This window comes from Myripristis murdjan, chromosome 1, assembly GCF_902150065.1.
Source record: "Myripristis murdjan chromosome 1, fMyrMur1.1, whole genome shotgun sequence".
Lineage (NCBI taxonomy): Eukaryota > Metazoa > Chordata > Actinopteri > Holocentriformes > Holocentridae > Myripristis > Myripristis murdjan.
The window spans coordinates 10,000,522-10,019,831 of NC_043980.1; the positions used below are offsets into that span (position 1 = coordinate 10,000,522).

Below are 19,310 nucleotides of genomic sequence, written 5' to 3' on the forward strand. Positions count from 1 at the left end.
GACCTTGTTGCATTTATAATGCGCGGGAACTCAAAAACAGGTCATTGGTGATGAAACTACACGTGAAGATAATCTCAAATGCAATGCAAATCATTGGCGCAGACTTGTGGGACAAAACCACCGCTGGATACTCCTACACCACTACATATAATCAAGTTGTGATGCATTCCAAGAGTAATTTAGTAATGAAGTGTATCCAGTCTAACTCAACATCTACTTTATTTTCACACATTTGCACCAAAGTATCAGTGTCAATGATTTCCTGTTTCCCAGAATGCCATTTGACAACCTCCACAGAACACGTCAACTTGTTCCATGCAACTGTGCATTATTATATTGTAGTGGAGAATTAAGAGCAAGAGTTTTTACAAATGTGTCATGCTTCTTACTTATCTTTTTTTTCTTCAATTCTGGAGAGAAAAATTGGTATCTCTGCCTTTTCCCCAATGGATTTATCCGCGTATGACTGTTGAATGTTGGTGCAAAATAGCAGCTCTAGAAAGAAGCTCTTGGTTTTTGCACCAAAACTGCCTTTTCTGTTCACTTTTAAAATAGCCAGAAATTTTAACTTCCCTATGTTTTGACTTCACTGTCTGGTCAGTTATGCACAATAATAAGAAATATACAGAAACAAACAACAGAATGGGCACAGAAATCCAAAGTATGATAGCAAAGTTCCTTTTCTAAGAGTTTGTGTTTTTTTGGTGGATTTTCCCTTTAAATGTAGTTGCAGTGTGGTTTGGTTGAGTGTAGTTTTTGTCAGCATTGAGATAGATACTGAGGTTTGTGGATTTGGGATGGCAGACTTTATTGTCAAGTGTTGTGTGTCAGAGGAGAGATCTATTATGGGAAAACTTCCTGTAACACACATGCCAGGTTTCTACACAGGTGCTCACTAGTTTGACAGTACATCAGAGTTTATGTATTTGTTAATGCAAAGATACTCACACATTTCCATGATGATCATTGTATCTCATGAGTCACTGTATTTTACTAAACAGGTGCTATGTGTAACTTTGTGAACATTGTGGAAGCTACGTGTTAGTGTATACACGAATACAAAAAGACATCTGACATCTGATATCAAGATATCTGCTACCTATAACACAAGAGTGGCATCAACATAAAACTTAACTGAGAAACTGTACAAACTTAAAGAAACAAGACAATAAGGGAGAAAAAAGCTTATTCAAAATTAATATTGTAAAACAGTATATGTAGGTTTTGACCGGCACTCTTCACTGAAGACCAGTTATTTTTAGAGTTTCTTTGTTCTGATGCTTTATTGTTAGCTGTACTACCATTTTTTTGCACTTGGTATGAGAAAACCTCATCCAGACTATTGATCTATTAAAAAAAACTCACCAAATCTACTGCCCTCAGGGTCGAAGCCCTCAAATTTCAGATGTCACTGCATTCTCCTGAAACAAAATTGATATATCCTTCCCCCAGAACCTGATCTGGCAGCCTCCATTACAAACTGCATCGGCGCTGAAGGATCAATGGATCCGAGGAGCAGACCTGTCATTGGTTGTCGTGGGGCGAAGCTTTACGGTGGCAAACGGGTTTGTGCCTCTGAAATGAGAGGATGATGGAAAATGTCACACTACACCACACACGGTTAGGTATATTCTGCCAACACAAACAAACCTCACGCACCAGCCCGGGAACATAATACCAGCCACTGGCCAAATTATGGTCAATTTTGACTGTAGCTGGAAAACGATCCATTTGTTTAGAGGTCATGCAGTTTTGTAATTTAAGTCTAATTTAACTGCAGATTCATTGTTCAGTAAAACAGAGGTTGGAATTACAGTTCAACCTGTAGTGGTTTTCGAGGCTGATGCTGATGCCAATATTTTCTAGATTAATATATATTAAGCTATAATTTGTCTAAAGTACATTTTGTCAATAATCAATTAGTACATGATTCAAGCTTACTTCTATTTGTCCTCTGCTGTCTGCCAGGGTGATGGCCATGATGGTCTGCCTATCCATCTGTTCATTCAAAACTTTACACCAGAGCAATAAATCTTGTATCTACTGATTCGATTGCCATCCAATTTTGTGAGCACATTCATGCTCAAATTCTATACAGCAGACTGTATTTAGTGAGTGCATTCATGACCCCCCCAAAGGGAGATTCTTCTTGATTTTGATGAGCCCATTACCATTCTTTTTGTGCCATGTTTAGAATAAAACATCAAATTTGATATCTCAGAATCTATTGAGTGGTTAGCCATGAAATCTGTGAAGCACTTTCTACTAACTAGAATATGAAACCAGTCAACTATAGTGACATCATGGCCTTTCCAATAGCACCATCCTCAGGCCAAAATATACAAACCCCATCCTCCCACTGTTTTCATTCCCACAACATGCAGCAAGCCAGCATGACACCAGCTGAGAGGAGCACGCACTTGTTAGAGACAATCAGCAGCTCTATAGATCGCTCCGTCAGAATTTAGTGTCGGTCCACAATAAATTCCTCACCCTTAGGCGGCCACAGTTTTTGCCCAAGGAGACTGAAATTTGGCAAAGAGGTCAAGTGTGTTTGTGTGTGAAGGTGTGTGTTTGTGTTCATGCCAACTGGCTAAAAGGGGGTATGGCATTGGGAGGCGCCTATACCAAAATGATGCATAATTTCCAAATAAATTCAGAATTGCAGTTTGTGGAAAAGTTGGTAATGAACCAAAGTACAGGTGATCAACTCTTCAGGCCAGTAAGAGTGGCCTACAACAAAAAAGGCATATATTTTGTAAACAGATTCACATAATCACGTAAACTTTGTAGAAAGACAGGAAGACAGACAAATAGACATACAGACAGACACATGTACACAGACACACACATAAAGACAGGCAGACATACACACTTAGACACTTTCATTGGTGAAGATTTGCCCTACCCCTGCACTTTAGCCACATCCCCATCATAACTCATGAAGCATTTGTTTTAGACTCCTGTGGGAGGCATAATTGGACTCAGCGGAGGTTCCTTTTTGTGGTGTGGGTTCGCCCTGCCATCTCATTCTGTTAGTCCATCTGTTCATTGGTCCACAAAGCTGTGTCCAGCCTACAGCAACCACAACTTTTCACCTATTGCACTGGAATATGCCATGGAGGTGTTATATGATGTGTTGGGTCGTTTGCATGCATATGAACGCATGCATGCATGGATGCATGAGCGTATATGGTCACAGCTATTGAATTCACACTTATTAATATAAAATCTGACATGGCTGTCAAACTTTAGTTTGAATGCATTAGCCACTGTGGTAAAGGGATGAAAGAGTGTTGTCGGTACACACGCACATACACACACACTGAAAATTACCTAGGAAAGAGTGGGTTTTCGGGTGGTCCATGGGGTGATAATGCCTGAGAAAGAAAATTTCCCACGTGAACACACAGCAAGATGGAAGTAAGTATATTGTTTTCCAAGAGCAGACAAAACAACTTCTAGCTCTGACATTCTTCACAGTTAATTTGTCATGAGAATTCAACCCGTAGTACCTTGCCATCAGACGCCGGCTCCCCCTTCTTGTCAGGGAGAGGAGAAATTGGTCTAATATCTATGGATCCTCTCCTTAGATTCTGGGGGGGAGGGGGAGGAGGTGGGGGAGGAGGTGGGGGTGGCTGCTCGCTGTAGCTCTTTGTCTGACTGGACATCGTCTCCGCAGCCGGCTCCGCCTTCTTTTCGGGTAGAGGAGAGATGGGCCGGAAATCTACAGAAGCCCGGCGGATGGGTGTGGCCGGAGGCGGGACATCTCCATAGCTCTTGCTCTGTGATTGGTCAGGCTGGGTGTCAGTGGGGTCCAGCAGGTTGTTCATACTGTGGCTTCTCAGAGAAGTGCCACTGAGTGGTCCAAAGGGTACAAACAGAAAACATTAGTCAATATGTGAGAAGTGAACTCCATATTACTCAGTTCTGTGGCCTGCTTTGAAAGAAGATAACAACATTAAAACCCTATTTTGAGGTAAATTTGATCATACAGACAATTATTTAGTGATTCATATTTCCAACTACAGAACAGCAGTAATCTACATATGCATGTAAGGGTGCAGACATTATGAGAACTTTGCAATATCTGCTTACAGAACAGTGTTCCTAGAGCTCTTCCTAGGCTTCAGTGTCTCATTAACTCCAGGTTAAAAGAACAGTTTACCCAAAATAAAAATACTTTGCCTCTTACTCCTAGTGCAATCTATCCATCTTGATTTCAGTGTGATCTGGGAAGGTTTCCAATCTGACGCAATCTTTTCTGCCTCCCAGCACCCCAACACAATGGCAAATCTAACCCTAACAAGCACCAATTAGTTTGCTAGTGTTCTGTGGGAGGAAATCGTTCCTGACATAAGTCTTCACCCCTGAAGGGTGTGGAGTATGCCAGGTATCTGTGTCACTTTTGGAAAGAGTTGTTGCTGCTGAATTTTTAACATGTAAATGTTGGACTATTTGAGCCGAGCACAACACTATAACCATCCAGCTCCAATGTAGTAGATTGCTGGATGATTGTGGCAGCCTGGAATCACTGTCAGATCACACAGAATATGGATGGATGGATGGATGGATGGATGGATGGAGGGGAATGTGGAAATTTATGTTTTTTGGTATTTTGCGGCAGACTGTCCCTTTACAGATGGGTTCTTTAGCAAATAAGCCATCCCTCCATCCCTAAAATTGTGTTAAATCTGACATGTATAGAGTACAGTTTGTTTCTCATCAGGAAATTGAACCCAAGCCTTCTGTGTGACAGGCAGGGATCCAGCTACTATTCTAACTAGGAACCCTGAGACCTGTTTGTGACATCTAAAATTCTCCAGTGACATTTGGTCGACTGTGAAGACTGACAGTAAAGTGATCCCTACCTCGTTCCCAAAGTGTTGGAGAAGTCCTCAATAGGAGCAACATAAGCAGCAGGGAACCAGCCCTGACTGGGAGAGAAAACAGATATAGATAAAGCAGCACAAAAGAAAACAACTCAATCTCCATAAATGATACACTGCTCCATATAGTAAGCCAGGGATACATAAAATCATACTAATAGACAATAAATACATTTTAGCTTGAGTGTGAATGCACGATGGTGTCTGTCTAGTCCACTGTCATTCAATACATCTTGTCTACACTATATGTAAGATCCTGTTACATACTGTCCTGCTCCTACAGTGTCACCATGTATTTTGGAACAGTATTGTACTCTTCTCATATGGGAATCTAACATGAAACTAATAAGTAAATAAGTTTTTACCACATCGCTACACAAAATGACAATAATGCATCTGCAGAGGGGAGATTTTTACAGTGCAGATTATTTCCACTTTCAAAAGCCACTTTCCAGTGCACTCTGTTTTGGGACAAAATTCTCCACCCACTGGTACTTAGTGTACTTACTGGTCCATATTGTGAAATTGTGACTATGTGAGCTACAGGAAGGGAGACAGAGGTACCCACAGAGGGGTTGTGCCACAGATGTGCAATTTTGACTGGTTGGCAACCAAAATCATTGATTACTTAATGCCCCTTTATCAAACTGGCCAAGTTATGAAACTGTAGTTTCTGCACGTCCTCAGCTACCCACCGTAGGCTGCTGTCGGTGTGTCCGTACAGCCAGCCGTTGCGTGGCTCTTGGACCAAGACAGTGATCGTCTCTCCCCTGGTGAAAGGCAACAGCTTGGGGTTGGACGAGGTGGGATGCGACACCAGGGCCCTCATGGTCCTTCCCCCTCCCAGACCCAGGGACTCCCCTACTGAGCTGGAGCGAGAACGGCTGGGGAGGGGAGATGGTGCTGCAGGGGTGAGAGGGAGAAGTAGATGAGGGAAAGGAGGGTAGAGAAAAAAGAAGAGCAGGTTGGAAAGAAAGAGAAAGCAAGAAAAAGATAGAGCCAGACAAACAGTCAGACTACCTGGCTTATGCTTTGTTGTTATGCTAGTCATGTAGGGACTCAAGGACAGCTGCAAAAGAGAGTATTTTGGCTACTTATAGATGAATGCATGCCTATAGGCATAAATTTGATCATAACTAATTTACTCAGGTTTTAAAGGCAAGTGCAGGACCAGTATTAGGTTGGTTTGCACTGTGCCAATGTGCAAAACTGGACTGAAGGCTTGTCTAAAATTTGTGTGGCAAAAAACAACTACAGGTACATGAAAGATACAAGTTACATCCAACATTTGCAATCAATATGGAGTTGTGAAGTGTGCAAGGTCATACTGGGCACCCAGGGTTCTGGACTGATATGATTTAATGTTACTGCACTAGAAAAAAAAAATCTGCACTGAAAAATTCCAGGTCCAAAGAAAAAAAGTTGAAGGTACAACACTGTACATTTCAACTTCAGGATATTAGTCAACTAATAGTACCACTGTGCACTAACTCAATCGAGCTTAAAATTCTGTCGCTGGTGCTGGTGAAGTTTAATTTTTTACTTTTGAGTCATCTTCATTCAGCCATTCGTTGATCATTTCAACATGGTGTAGTACTTTGTGCCTGAATGCATACACTGAACTGATATTCATCATATTATTAAGATCTCTATTATCAATCAATCAATCAATCTTTATTTATATAGCATCAAATCACAACAGAAGTTATCTCATGACACTTTACAGGTAGAGCAGGTAAAGACCACGCTCTACGAATTACAGTAGAAAGGAAAACAAAGAAACCGAACAGATTCCCTCCTGAGCATGCTCTTGGCAACAGTGGCAAGGTAAAACTCCCCTTTAACGGGAAGAACCCTCAGGTAGAACCAGACTCAGGGCGGGCGGTCAGACTCAGGGCGGGTGGTTATAAAGAAATCTAGTCAGATATACTAAATATATCCGAATAGATTTTGTGGCTTTAGCTGACGTCTTCTCCGTTTGCTTCTTAAACTACTTGCTTTTGCTACTTGCTAGCTGTTGTTGATGCACTAAAAAAAAAAAAATCAGCCCTGGCTAACAATAAAGTGTAAATCAATCAATCAATCGTAGTGATAGTCAATGGGCTAACGAGTACCATAATATTTAGAGCCATTTAAACTACCAAACTGGCAGAGGAACAAGATTTCTCCTCAACTACATAAAAATCCTGTAGTATTATTTATTTATCTAAAAGACATCTGTGATTCTGTTATGAGTAATACTGTAGTTATTGTTAAAAGTAAAACCTCAAAAGGAGAAAAGCGATGAGTTAAATAATTCTGGAACCTGCAGCTGATAGTTGATAGTAGTTTGATCCATTAAAAACTACCACATAGATCAGTGAATATTGTCCATCATCATGGGCCAACAAGGTTGCTGAGGTATTATGCCATTAACAGAAAGAGCATGTGTATAGCTCCCTTAGTGAGGTGCAGTGCAGTCCTCCCACCTCTGGAGGGCACTCTGCCTAGTGCCTGCTGCTCCCTCCTGGCCCAGGACATGTCTTCATCTCTGGCCACTGTCTGCAGCAGGGAGCTTACTGACCCCCGCAGCTGAGTGGACAAAACACAAATACAGTTTAAATTACATGTTGTGTCCACCGACTATCTAAGATGCTGTCTCATTTTTTTTAGCCTCACGAGGAGGTACCTACAAGCGGCTGAGACATAAGTGATTTTTAAGTGTCCAGTGGTGAAAAAAAAATATCCTCTCAGAAAGTGGAATTTCCTTCTCATGTTTGAAAACAATAGCATTAGGTCCATTATTGATCAAAAGAATCTGATAAATGTTGGTAACTGTGCCTCTTGATCCAAGTGAGTGGGCGTTCGAGGTCTGGACCCTCTGGTCTCGTTCACTTTCTCCTTCCATCCATCTGCTCTTTGCTGGAGAGATCCACCTGTCTAGAAGCAGATGAAAAAGACGGCCTAACATATCCACTTTAACGCTGACAAATATCACTGACATCTGGTCACATTTGCTGAGGCATGAAGAAAAGGATTTTGTGTTGGACAAATTAAACCTCACAGGCATCCACATTTCTGGACACTGAAAGTGCACAGAGGTTATAATAACAATCAACAGGCTGTGAATGTCCCACTTTGAGCATGTGATAAAAGCAAGCTAAGCCCACAAAACAACTGAACAGTCACAGAGAAAATGTAAAAGTTGCAATGTCAGTGTAAAGAGAGATTCCACAACTTCGAGCAACTGAATGTGTAAAAGACTTTGCTTGCAGTTTGTGTCTTATCACTATGCACCTACTTACTGTTAGTTACTTGGAAGTTTGCTTTGTTGAGTGATTGTTTGCTGAGTAATTGTTTTTGAATACTTGCACAAATGCAAAATGTGTGAGGGAAAGAAAGTGGAAGAGGAGAGAGAGAGAAAGGTATGACCAAAGGGAATAGCTTGAGGGAAGGCAGGCTGCTTTGGTTTGCCCAGTTGTTGTTGTTGTTATTGTTGCTTGTATATCTGTGTGTGTGTGTGTGTGTATACCTTGTTTATTAGGAAAAGAAGTGACTGAGTGAGGCCACAGTGTTTCTCTGCCAGGAAGCGATACCTCCTCTCCTCCTCCTTCAGAATCTCCTGCTGGCTCTGCCGCAGGTACAACATGTACTCACTGTTCTCCTAGAAACACACACACGCGCACACACACACACACACACACACACACACACACACACACACACACACACACACACACAAATGCAAGCGCATGCATACACACTCAATTTGCACATATACGGTGGTACAGAGTTGCTGCCATTGGACTGTGTGTGTACAGTTTGTGGAAGTACAATCTGTGTGTAGTACATCGACCTGAGCATGTGTGTGTACCTGTGTGTGAGTGTATGACCTTGTGTGTATGTGTGCATGTGTGTGTGTGTGTGTGACTACCAGAGAATCTCTGTAGGTTCCTCGTCTGAGCTGTTTCTCCAAAGCCTCTGCCTGGTTTCTCACCTCCAACTCATACACTCTGCGACTGCCCTGCAGGAGAAGGAACACAATCATTTAAAGGGGCCCTGCTACAGGATTCAGATTTTCCTCTATTTATATACACACACACACACACACACACACACACACACACACACACACACATAAACATGATCAAAACAGTTCAACTGCTCATCATTTTGGGAAGACAGTTTGGCTGTTATTGTCTCTCCTCACTCAACAATGACTAATATCCTTCCTATAAGGAATGTACAGCATTTGACCTGAACCCCTCCTCCCGCCAGAAAGGCTCCACTCAGCCTCAACTGGAACAGAAATGTTGACTTGTGACTTAAATTTTTCTCATACTTTATGAGTACATGAACGCAACACAGTGCACACAGTCAAAACAGCACAACTGCAGCCAAAACAAGTGGGCACATCTATCACTCTGAAATTACTGGCCAATTCCAGTGGGACAATTTATCTCTTGATGGGGAATGAGGAAAGTTGAATTTTAATTCTAAAGTGCCACTAAAGAGGGTTCAGGTGCAGTTGTTATGAGAAGCACAAAAAACAGAAATCCCAAGTCTGCAGCTTTCAATCATCTGGCCGTAAAACATGTATGAACCAAGCTGCAGTCAAATAATATTATATCTGCTAAGGCACCTGTCTATCTCTCAAGGACAATTCTGTTTCTGTCAAGCCAATAAGTGGCAAAGTTTTACAATCAACACAGAATATAGTGAAACAGTAATGTGTCCAATCACATATTGCAAAAACACAAATAAGTTCATTATTATACTTGAGCAGACTTTCCATTGAATACATGCAAAGCAATAGCTGCCTAACCCTCAAATTCCCCATGAAGAAGCAAGGCCTGGTCCCCATATCCTCTATCATGCTCTACAATTCTGACTTCCACAACTCAACCTGATGCTCATGAACGCACAAACACATTGCTTCTCCCCACTGCGGACTCACATCGATGTACTCCTCATCCAACTTGACGTTCTTCTCCATGGCTTGCAGCACTTCAATCTGGAACCATCGAAACTGTGGCAGAAAGAAAAGCAATGTCCCTCTGAGGCAGCCACGTCATTATCGAAGCTCTCCCCTTGTTCAAACAGCAGTTTTCACTAACAGGTTGGTGCCTCTGTTTGGCTAAATCTATATGCAAATGTGCTCGGTCCTCACGCCAAGTTTTTAATCAGTGTCCATGTTTTGTTTATTCATGTCGCTCAAAGCCAATGCAGTCAAGCACAAGGGTTTGAGTGGCACTATGAATTTTAAATAGATGCAGTGAAAGGCGAGCAGGGAGCATGAAGTCATTATTCCTTTAAAGATGACTTGATCTGCCACCAGTCAAGTAGGATTATAAACCCCTGACTGCTAACAGATATGGACGAACACATTTCCACAGTATTCCAAATGTACTTTAGATATTTCTATTTTTTTTTTCATCATCTTCCCAGACCTGCAAAACTGAATTTTGAAATTCTGAGATTTTGCCAGGATTGGCAAAATTGCAGGAAACCTGAGCGACCCTCATGAGAAGAGTAGCTCAGATTGAAGAAGCATACTGACCACTCCCTCCATCTCTGCAGTGAGTCTCCTCTGTGTTTCTGATATCTGGATCAGAACATCCCCTGTGCAACACATGAAGACATGAGGAAAAATAAACAGACTGACAAACAGATCAGCAACAAGTCCAGAAAACTCTGGGACACACTGCCACAATGCTAGATATCTCAAAAGTCTGTGACAGGAAGTTAACGCTGTTCCTAGAGCTTCCGCCCGTGATTATTCTTCATAGAAAGGCCATTTTGCTGCTATCGTAACAAATGCAGCCAAAGTAAGTATGACAGATGGTGCTTGACAAAGAAAACTAGACAATTCAGCTCAAGGCTCTGTGGAGTTGCAAGTAATGTCTTTAATGAACAATGCAGCACGCTGGGGAAAACTAAGTACAATATTCAGTTCAAAATCTCTGAAATACAAGGGAGCTAATGTTACCTTTTTTCAGCTGCAGCCTTAGGTTGCCGGCTATACTTTATACTTCTGAATTTGTTTTTCCTTTTTAATTAGACTATTGTGCTCTAATTTATCCATTTATTCAAAAGATGGATATATTTTTTAGAGGGAAGCACCACATTTTGATATGTGACTTTTCCACTGTTAAAAACTTCGCTAGTAACTCTTGCACTTCTTTGACAGAAACAAGCGAACCAGGCTGCCAAGATAGTGGAAAGTTAGCCAAACCTTTTGTTATGGGTGCCTCTGGTCTTGTGTATTGTCATGAGTTGTGGGTGAGCTAATGAATTGAGCGCGGCTGAAAGACTGTCCCCATCTATAATTCAGCAGCAGTCACTCGATAGGGACCGTGGTCATGCTGTGGCTCCCTGACCTTCTCAGTTAGTCAGCCTAACCAAGCTGCATATGTCATGCTATGCTAGCACTGATGTATGTTCTCAATGGGGAGGCATTAGCATAATGCTAATTACTGCTATCAGTGCTATCACAGGTCCCAGTGGTCAGAGGGAAAGTGAGGCTTGAGGAAAATATGTATTCATGCTTGCACCAATACACACACACAGGCATTTATGCATTGACACACATTAACATGTTGAGTGTGTTCACACACACAGAAACACGATCATCAGACACATGGTGTTTGCTGTCATGGGGAAACCACTTACTAGTAAGTTAGGTGATTTTCACATTTTAACTACAATTTAGAAGTTATATGTTCCCCTACAAAAGTCTCTTTCAAGGTGGGGTCTGGGGTCCTTAAAGGGCTTCCAAGGCGTCCTCAGCAAAATCCAAAATAGTATAATTTAACTATAATTTAATTACCATGCAAATTAATGTATGAGCAATTATTTTAAAATTATTATCCAATTTCACCATTTTGATGAATGCTTAATGTTTAACCTTGATATGAAGATATATTTTTGTATCATGGTCACTAGTGCAAAATCACGTTTTGAAACTGTGTCAGGACTCATCTTATAAACTAAAAAAATCCATGGTGGTCAAGATTTAAGCTTCTGAGAAGATGACACTTTGGACATACAAGGTTTTCACTTGATAGAGGCAATACACGAGAGAGAGGGAGAATGCAGGAATAAGAAAGTGCAACAGAGGGGACAGATAACGGTGAGGTTACTGGGGGTGTGTTTGGTGTTTTACGATCTGCAGCAGGACGCTACAGTTGGAGGGTTCGACATTAACTTGATAAAGCACTCGGCTCTCTCTCGAGGACAATTCTGTTTCTATCCAGCTAATGAATGCAATAAATTAACAATGAATACAGTAAAATCCTGAATAAAAGTCCTGAGAAGGACTCTGTGATCAATCACATGAACGCATGCGCACACGCACGCACGCACACACACACACACACACACACACACACACACACACACACACACGCACACACACACTTACCGAGAGAACGGGATGAAAGTGTGTGAAGTGCCTGATCACCCATCTTAGCCACAGCGCTGAAGTAGGCCTCACTGCAAACAGCTAAGGCTGTACACACACACACACACACGCACACACAGAGAGAGAGAGAGAGAGAGAGAAAACAATATACTTCTCAAATACTTAAGACTGCACAATACACCCATTAGTTCAAATTTGGGAGCAGTCTCACACTCTGTAACAATCTCCATCTAATACAACTACTCCTAATCGTCTCAATCAATTCTTCTTCCATTCAATGGATGAAAACAAGCCTGGAAGCCGTGCACTGCTGATACGTGATAGGCTGATTTCTACCCAGGAATAGCCCCATGCCAGTGGATATCATTTTACCACGATGACTAGCTGCCCCGGGACTGAACGCCGGTGCTGGGTTTATCAGGCAGAGAGGCGCATTAATGATAGATGCTGCTCACCCAATTACCAACATAACACACATGATAACGGCTGGAGGAACGTGGACGGGTGGGAGGGGTGAGGTCAGACAATCAAGTACAATAGTACAAGAACAAAAACTCCAATTCCAAAACAACATACATCAACTTGGGTGAAAAAGTCATGGTTTAGCAGACAATTTGTTTTTATTCATGTTTCAGACCACGTATTTCACTACACATATACTTTATTTTGCTACTCACCATATTCCAAAGCATACCATACTGTGTACCTCACATGCAGCCATTAATTTCCGTTCACTTTGCTGTGGCAAGAAAATCAGCGTGCAGGACTTGAAACAGTGAACATCATGCACAAGTTATTTTTTGTCCACACTACTTTATCGTTGCACACATTCATGTGAAAACTGCAACTCTTTTGGTGTGTTCATATGATTGTGGGAGGGAGTCGGCTGTGAAGTAGTGTTGCATTCATACGTTGTTTTGTTGAAAAATCAAACCCAGAAGAAAAAGGACAACCAAAACAGGGATGTGAGAAAGATGATGTGGATTTTGCAGATTCTTTCTTTGAAAGTGGCTACCGAGTAGGAAATTCATTCTTCCATCTTGGAAGTCCCGGAGTTTGAAGCCTCCAGCAGCAAATTAACACATCAGAAAACCCACAGACTTTTGGTACCAGTAAAAGAAGAAATTAGGACAGAATGTTCACTGTAATGGATGGGCCATCTCAAGCAAGTTTCAGGTGCCTTCAAGTTGATTTTCGTACCACAACAAAGTGAATGGCTGTCTAAGGAAAAAGAAAACATGCATTCACAAATCTAGTCAAGTATGGTATACTTTGGAAAGTGGCTGATAGTACTGTGAAGTATGCTTGCAGTGTAGTACATGTTTGGAATTTTGAAATGAATAGAAGCAGTCCTTTGAGTTCACTGTTCAATTACCCACAGTTTTGATTGTGTAAAAGTTTTGCTGTAATGACAGCCATGGTCTTCAGGGAGTACTGACATACAGAAAAACTTGCTTACAGGAATACGCCAACGTTTAAGGCAAAATACCCTTTTTACGAGTTAGCCACACTGACACAAGATGTTCGATAGCATTTTCAACTCTGTATGCCCAGTGGTTCTTTTCCTATGGGTAGCATTTCGTGTAAGCTTAGCATAAAGACTTGAAGTCAATGGGAATCATTAGCCTGGCTCTTTCAAAATTAATAAATAAACCTTACAGCAACTCTGATGCTGTCTTATTTACACAATGCATCATGTGTATTGAAGTATGTGTCACTTTTCTCAAATGGGCTCTTCATTTACACATTGTACCATATATTTATAGCTACACAGGATGTATGTTTATGTCATAGTTGTCTTGATACTTCAAAAACATTTGTCTTCATCTACATTAATACAGCAGAAACTAAAAACACACACACACACACAATGAGTCACCCACCCATCTAAACAGCCAGTCACTTAAAGCTTCCTCACCTTGGAAAGCCTTGACATAACTGTTTCCTAAAGCAACCAGCTTCTGAAGGCCTGGGTTGAAGTGCTCCATTAGGTTCTATAGAGAAACACAAACGCACACAAATACACAAAATAGACGCACAACCACACATCAAAAGAAACAACTTCATCAAAATTCAAATTGTTGAGGACACTGAAATTCAGTATCTAGTTTTTAGTCACCCAGCTCACTCTAGCAGAGTGCTTACGGCACTTTCTCTGGCAGGAGGCATTTGAAATATTACCACCCATGTGTCCCCACCATGAACAGAAGCAGTAAAGTAGGAAACAATAAAACAATGCATACTCACCGCATAGACGGACAAAGTTGATCTGTGTAGCTGGTCACTGCTGGCTCCTGACATAGTGACCAACTTTAAATGATAAAAATTAACTTTGAACAAAAAGAAGAGCCTTAGAAAGGAGACAATATATTGGCAAAGGCGTCCAAAGGCGTAAAGAATGTTAACATTAGAGACCGTACAAAGTTCTGGAAAGAGTTGGTAGTCCCATTAAAACTTCTGAAGCAGTTTCCTCAGGCCTTTCTTTTCCAGTGGGTGTCAGCGTCTTAAAAGACAGTGAAAGTCACCTTCACTGCAATCCCACTGTCCCTGCTGTTGTTCCCAAGACCGATAACACCTGTCTGATGGAGTGATGGCTTTTTCCTCTCTCTCTCTCTCTCTCTCTCTCTCTCTCTTTTCCTCTCATTCGTTAATGAGCCTTTTTATCCTCCTGTCATCACCCGTTTTTGCAGAGAGAGGGAGCGAGCGAGGGGAAGAGAAAAGGGAGCAGGTGCCATCGATATGGCCCGGCCAGGTAAATTATTGATCAGAGCCCTGAAAGGAAAGGAGGGGAACAGCCAGCTGCCCAACTAGCTGTGACGTAGACTCACACCTATGGGAATACCTGCTGCCTTATAAAAATCTAAATATTTAGCATCATCCTAGAATTCAATGCAACAAAATACCCTCAAAATAATAGGAACACTGTCTTTTTCCAATGTGACACACTGACCAGGGAATGCCAGGACTTACATAATGTTTTTTTTACCAGCTTTATCATGCTACCACATACCAATTGTATAAATAAATATTAAGACCACTTGCTTTCGCCATAGGCCTGACTATATGAATCCAGGTGAAGGCCATAATCACTTAATTATTTCAGGTAACAAATTTAGTCTTCAGTCATGAAGACGAAATGTAGAGAAGAGGCAAGTTAAAGGGCTGTTTTTCAGTCCTGGAACAATTGAAATGTGGGTTATAAAAGAAATGTGTAACTCAGTATTAAGGAGGGCTTCATAATGTTTTATACTTTGCTGTGTAGTTTATGGACAATCTATAACCATAGCTATTTATGGAATAGGACTTCTGCTGCTGGTGTCAGAAAAGGGATGTAAATTATATCTTTAAAAAGTTTCATTGCCTTTTCTTTGTTTCCTTATTCCATCTAAGAACTGTAATATCAACCAACAGCACTGGCTCATAAAAACAATGAGACACTGGGAAAACAAAGCAATAACATCTTATTACTCTTTTGTGACTTTAATGTGCAGCATTCATTCACAAGGCAACTGTTGCTTGAGAAATCCGTGCTATTTAGCCTATCTGCTGAATAGCGTAACAGGTCTATGTTTTTTTTTCTGTAAGAAGAAATGTACATCTAACTTTATCTGTAAAATGCAGTTTACCTTTAACATCTAATTGCAGATGCCACTAAGCCAGGGTCAAGTTATACTTACTATTGTTTTACAAGAAATTAGTATGGCCAAAAAAATGCGAGGAATTCAGTTTAAAAAACACCAAATGACATGCAAAAATACATACTTGCCCTCACAAGTCACACTATCTTGCCTCTTGCTCACACCCTTATTATAAAATTTCTAAATATTTATACTCTTACACACATGTGCATTCACTCCCCCACTTATCCAACTCCAAATGTTGTAACCCCAGTATAATGAGACTAAACTCAAAGGTCAAACCATTGCCCTTTTAATTAGAGGTTTCTACCCCTAAACCACTAAACCTAGTTTCAGCTCAGGCTCTCTGCGACTTTTTCTTCAATATAAAGAGTTGTGAATTCAAATCTGTGTTATGGTGAGCCAATTGTATATTTAAATACTGAAGTTTAATGCTACTTATAGAGTCTGTTAACAGCTATGCTCCACTGGCACAGCACAACCACTGGTGTGAGGTTAAGATCATCGCTCTTCCAATGCTTTTACCTTCATCTCAATTTCAAATCTCTCTTGCATGTAAAAAAAAATCTGATCTTTGTTTTCCATGTTTTTCTCAGTGTTGTGAACCTGCTTGATTCTGCAATAGACAAATTTTGATAAAGTCACTCACTCAGATATGAAAAACTGAACTGAAGATGTGTGAATGAGGAGCAAAACACATTCAACCCTAAAAGCATATTGCAGTGAATAATACACTGAATTTTCCTGTGAAAAATGACCTTTTACTGCAGAAGTGATGACATTTTCACTGTCATTGCTTCATGTAGGTTGCCTTTAATGACAGCTTACATAAAAATTCCAAGCCCTAAACCTTCCTCTGAACATCCTGTAATACTTCCAATTACTGGAGCAAGACAAAGTCAACATGCTGTTTCCTTATTACTTTAAAAGCCTTTATAAATAAATTTGACCTGACCTGACTGATAACACTGTGTCACTGCGGTACAAGGCCTTTTCATATAGATATCATGACATCAGAGGGGTGTGGCTGCTCTATCCACCAGAAGTGACCATGTCCTTAATGGAAGCAATGTCATCATAAATGACCTCATCATCACCACCGACCCCTGTCTGTCGCTCTTGGCAGCGGCTGACGGTCTGTAGCACAGTCGCCAAACGCCGGTCAAGGGCAGCAAGGTGGGGCTCCGACAGCAGAGGTGCCACGCTGGCCAATGGATCATGGGATAGTGACTCCCGCATGACATCACTGAGCTGGTACTGAGCCTGAGACAGGAGACGCAGGCGCAGCCAAGTGGAACGACGAATTCTGGAAAGACAGAGAGTGATGGACAGAGTGAGAGGACAAGATAGGGTGATTGGGGAGGGAGGAATACAAGACAGTAAGTGATGATCAATTTATAGGCTATAAAAGCCTTGAATGGTTAAAACAGAGATTTGTATTTTCAACATTATGGCTGATTCTTGCACTTGCACTGATCCACAGACTCCACTTAAGTAATTTGTTACGTGATTTATTTTTTTTTTTTTAATAAAGAGCCAGCTGAATTAAACTGAAGTGCTCTAAACAGCAGCCTGTTGTACTGAATTGAAACGGCCTGAAGAGTTCACATGAAGGAAAATGTCATTTTTTTGTTAATACCTGCAACACTGCTCTAGTGGAACTAGGATAGAGGGCTCATCTTTGGAGTGGCGCCCAAATCTGCAGTGAGAAAAAGGCTGAGTGTCAAGTCAAGTCACATTCACAACCATACCAACTGTTAAAACTGAGAGTTTGCCTCTGAGCCGTAAAATGAGAAGAATTGATAAAATAACAAAACCCTAAGAATAGCAAGAATAGAAGATCAGACAATAGAAGAATAATGCCGACATCATCCAAGCTTCAGTCAAAGACCTCTTCAGAAATGTTTAAAATCATACTTGTTTGAATTTAAAAGCGTCACTGCTGACTTGTTAAAATCAGAATCAGAAATACTTCATTAACCCACAAGGGCAAATTGGGTCAGTTAAAATGAATTAGTGGCAATTCGTTCAAAAAATGATGAACAATTCTAAAACAATATCTAACAACAATAGCCATAACAACATCTAAAATTATCTATCTAAATGCAGACATGTAAACAAAGTCATCACCAGAAATACTCACGCTCTTCCATTGTCAAGGTGCAGCAGAAAAGTGTTGTTGCCAAACTTCTCAAAGGTTTCATAGTGATGTCTGTCCATGTTACCTGGAGGCAAAGACAGAAGTGTGTCATGTGCTATTGGTATTCATCATAATAGCTCCTAAATGGGTCTTTCTGCTGTAAATATTTCCTTGGACAAAGTACACAATAAATTTAAAATAAATAAAAGAACAAGTGTCTAGACGGTGTTTTTTTTTTTTTTTTTTTTTTTTATTATCTTAACTTCAGTGTTTATTGTGAAGGATTTTGTCAAAGTGCAACAGAAATATTTTGCTGCAAATAGCTGTTGAGTGTTGCATTTATTTGTAAGGCCTTGGCACCGCTATAAACAAGACAACCTTCTGTACATTTATTGTGCAGAGGATAAAATGTTTCTGAGTGAAATCAAACGCATTCAAGTGACATAGTGGCATACTTGGTTGTGACCTCCCCCAGTTAAAACTGTAAAAACAAACCTCAAAGCAATAAAAAAAATGCTTCTTACTGTCTTGTTTACCAGCTCTGCAAAAGTAAAAGCAAACCTTTAGGGAGGCTCATGAGCATATTTTCATTCTTACAGACTGATTCCCAAACCACTTATAGACCGACCTGTCTGAATGTTAGTTTCCCAAAGCATCCCAAAAATCTGTGCTTATGGCTGGCTGGTCTGGCCTTCTCTTCTCATAAAAAAAAAAAAAAACAGCAACAACATAACATTTCATAATAAATGCTACAAAAATTTAAATGCAGCAATGTTAAAGCTGGTACCCTGAATTCCCCAAGCCATGAGGACTAAAGAAATGCAGTAAAACGCATTATTTCTGCAAGTTATTTCAGGGCATTTTGTTTGTTTGTGTGTGTTTGTGTGTGTGTATGTATGAGTGTATATATAGATGCACAGGCATGTATGAGCATGTATGATGCATAAGTGAGTATTTCATTTGAATAAGCTTTGCCCTGAGATTTGAATACATTTTAGCAACATTTTGCTCAACTGAACATCCTCCACTCCCAGGAGGACTGAGAGTTCGTTTTATCGCATATATTACCACAACACAACAATCTGAAGATCACCAGGATATTTTCTTTGTTTTAATGAGGGGGAAAGTCAAAACATTTCAAACTGCAATGCATAAACAAGTTGATAAACTGTCACATAATATGAATATGAATCTCCTAATCAGGATTAATGTCTCTGTACAAGATTCCACATGAAAACTAT

General features: G+C 40.6%; 2 protein-coding genes across 2 annotated transcripts in view; both read right to left on the reverse strand.

Annotated features, from left to right (window-relative positions):
• Window positions 1-1,428: 1,428 nt before the first annotated feature.
• baiap2l2b (BAR/IMD domain containing adaptor protein 2 like 2b) lies at window positions 1,429-14,592 on the reverse strand. The gene is made up of 14 exons (XM_030061590.1): window positions 14,539-14,592; window positions 14,210-14,285; window positions 12,292-12,378; window positions 10,429-10,490; window positions 9,826-9,897; window positions 8,803-8,892; window positions 8,401-8,532; window positions 7,710-7,808; window positions 7,358-7,466; window positions 5,585-5,792; window positions 4,872-4,937; window positions 3,516-3,858; window positions 3,337-3,380; window positions 1,429-1,575 (listed from the first exon to the last, which is right to left on the reverse strand). Exons 1-14 carry the CDS (start codon window positions 14,590-14,592, stop codon window positions 1,500-1,502), a joined length of 1,518 nt encoding a protein of 505 aa, XP_029917450.1. The 3' UTR covers window positions 1,429-1,499.
• A 2,369-nt stretch (window positions 14,593-16,961) lies between these two features.
• The window catches only part of LOC115363799 (extracellular serine/threonine protein kinase FAM20C-like), a 40,956-nt gene continuing 38,607 nt past the window's right edge, over window positions 16,962-19,310 (reverse strand). Inside the window, exons 9-11 of the mRNA XM_030058117.1 lie at window positions 18,073-18,154; window positions 17,569-17,628; window positions 16,962-17,235 (exon numbers count right to left, since the gene is read on the reverse strand). Of these exons, the coding sequence (XP_029913977.1) occupies window positions 16,962-17,235; window positions 17,569-17,628; window positions 18,073-18,154 (416 nt within the window). The remainder of the gene's footprint in view (window positions 17,236-17,568; window positions 17,629-18,072; window positions 18,155-19,310) is intronic.

What these genes read in the sequence shown, in the direction of transcription:
- baiap2l2b (XM_030061590.1), bottom strand. Translation starts at nt 14,592, where the DNA reads ATGTCAGGAGCCAGCAGTGACCAGCTACACAGATCAACTTTGTCCGTC. An exon ending in TTCTTTTCCTAATAAACAAG is followed by an intron (nt 7,809 to 8,400) that starts GTATACACACAC and finishes ATCTGCTTCTAG; the next exon opens with ACAGGTGGATCTCTCCAGCA. An exon ending in AGCCGGCGTCTGATGGCAAG is followed by an intron (nt 3,381 to 3,515) that starts GTACTACGGGTT and finishes TTTCTTTCTCAG; the next exon opens with GCATTATCACCCCATGGACC.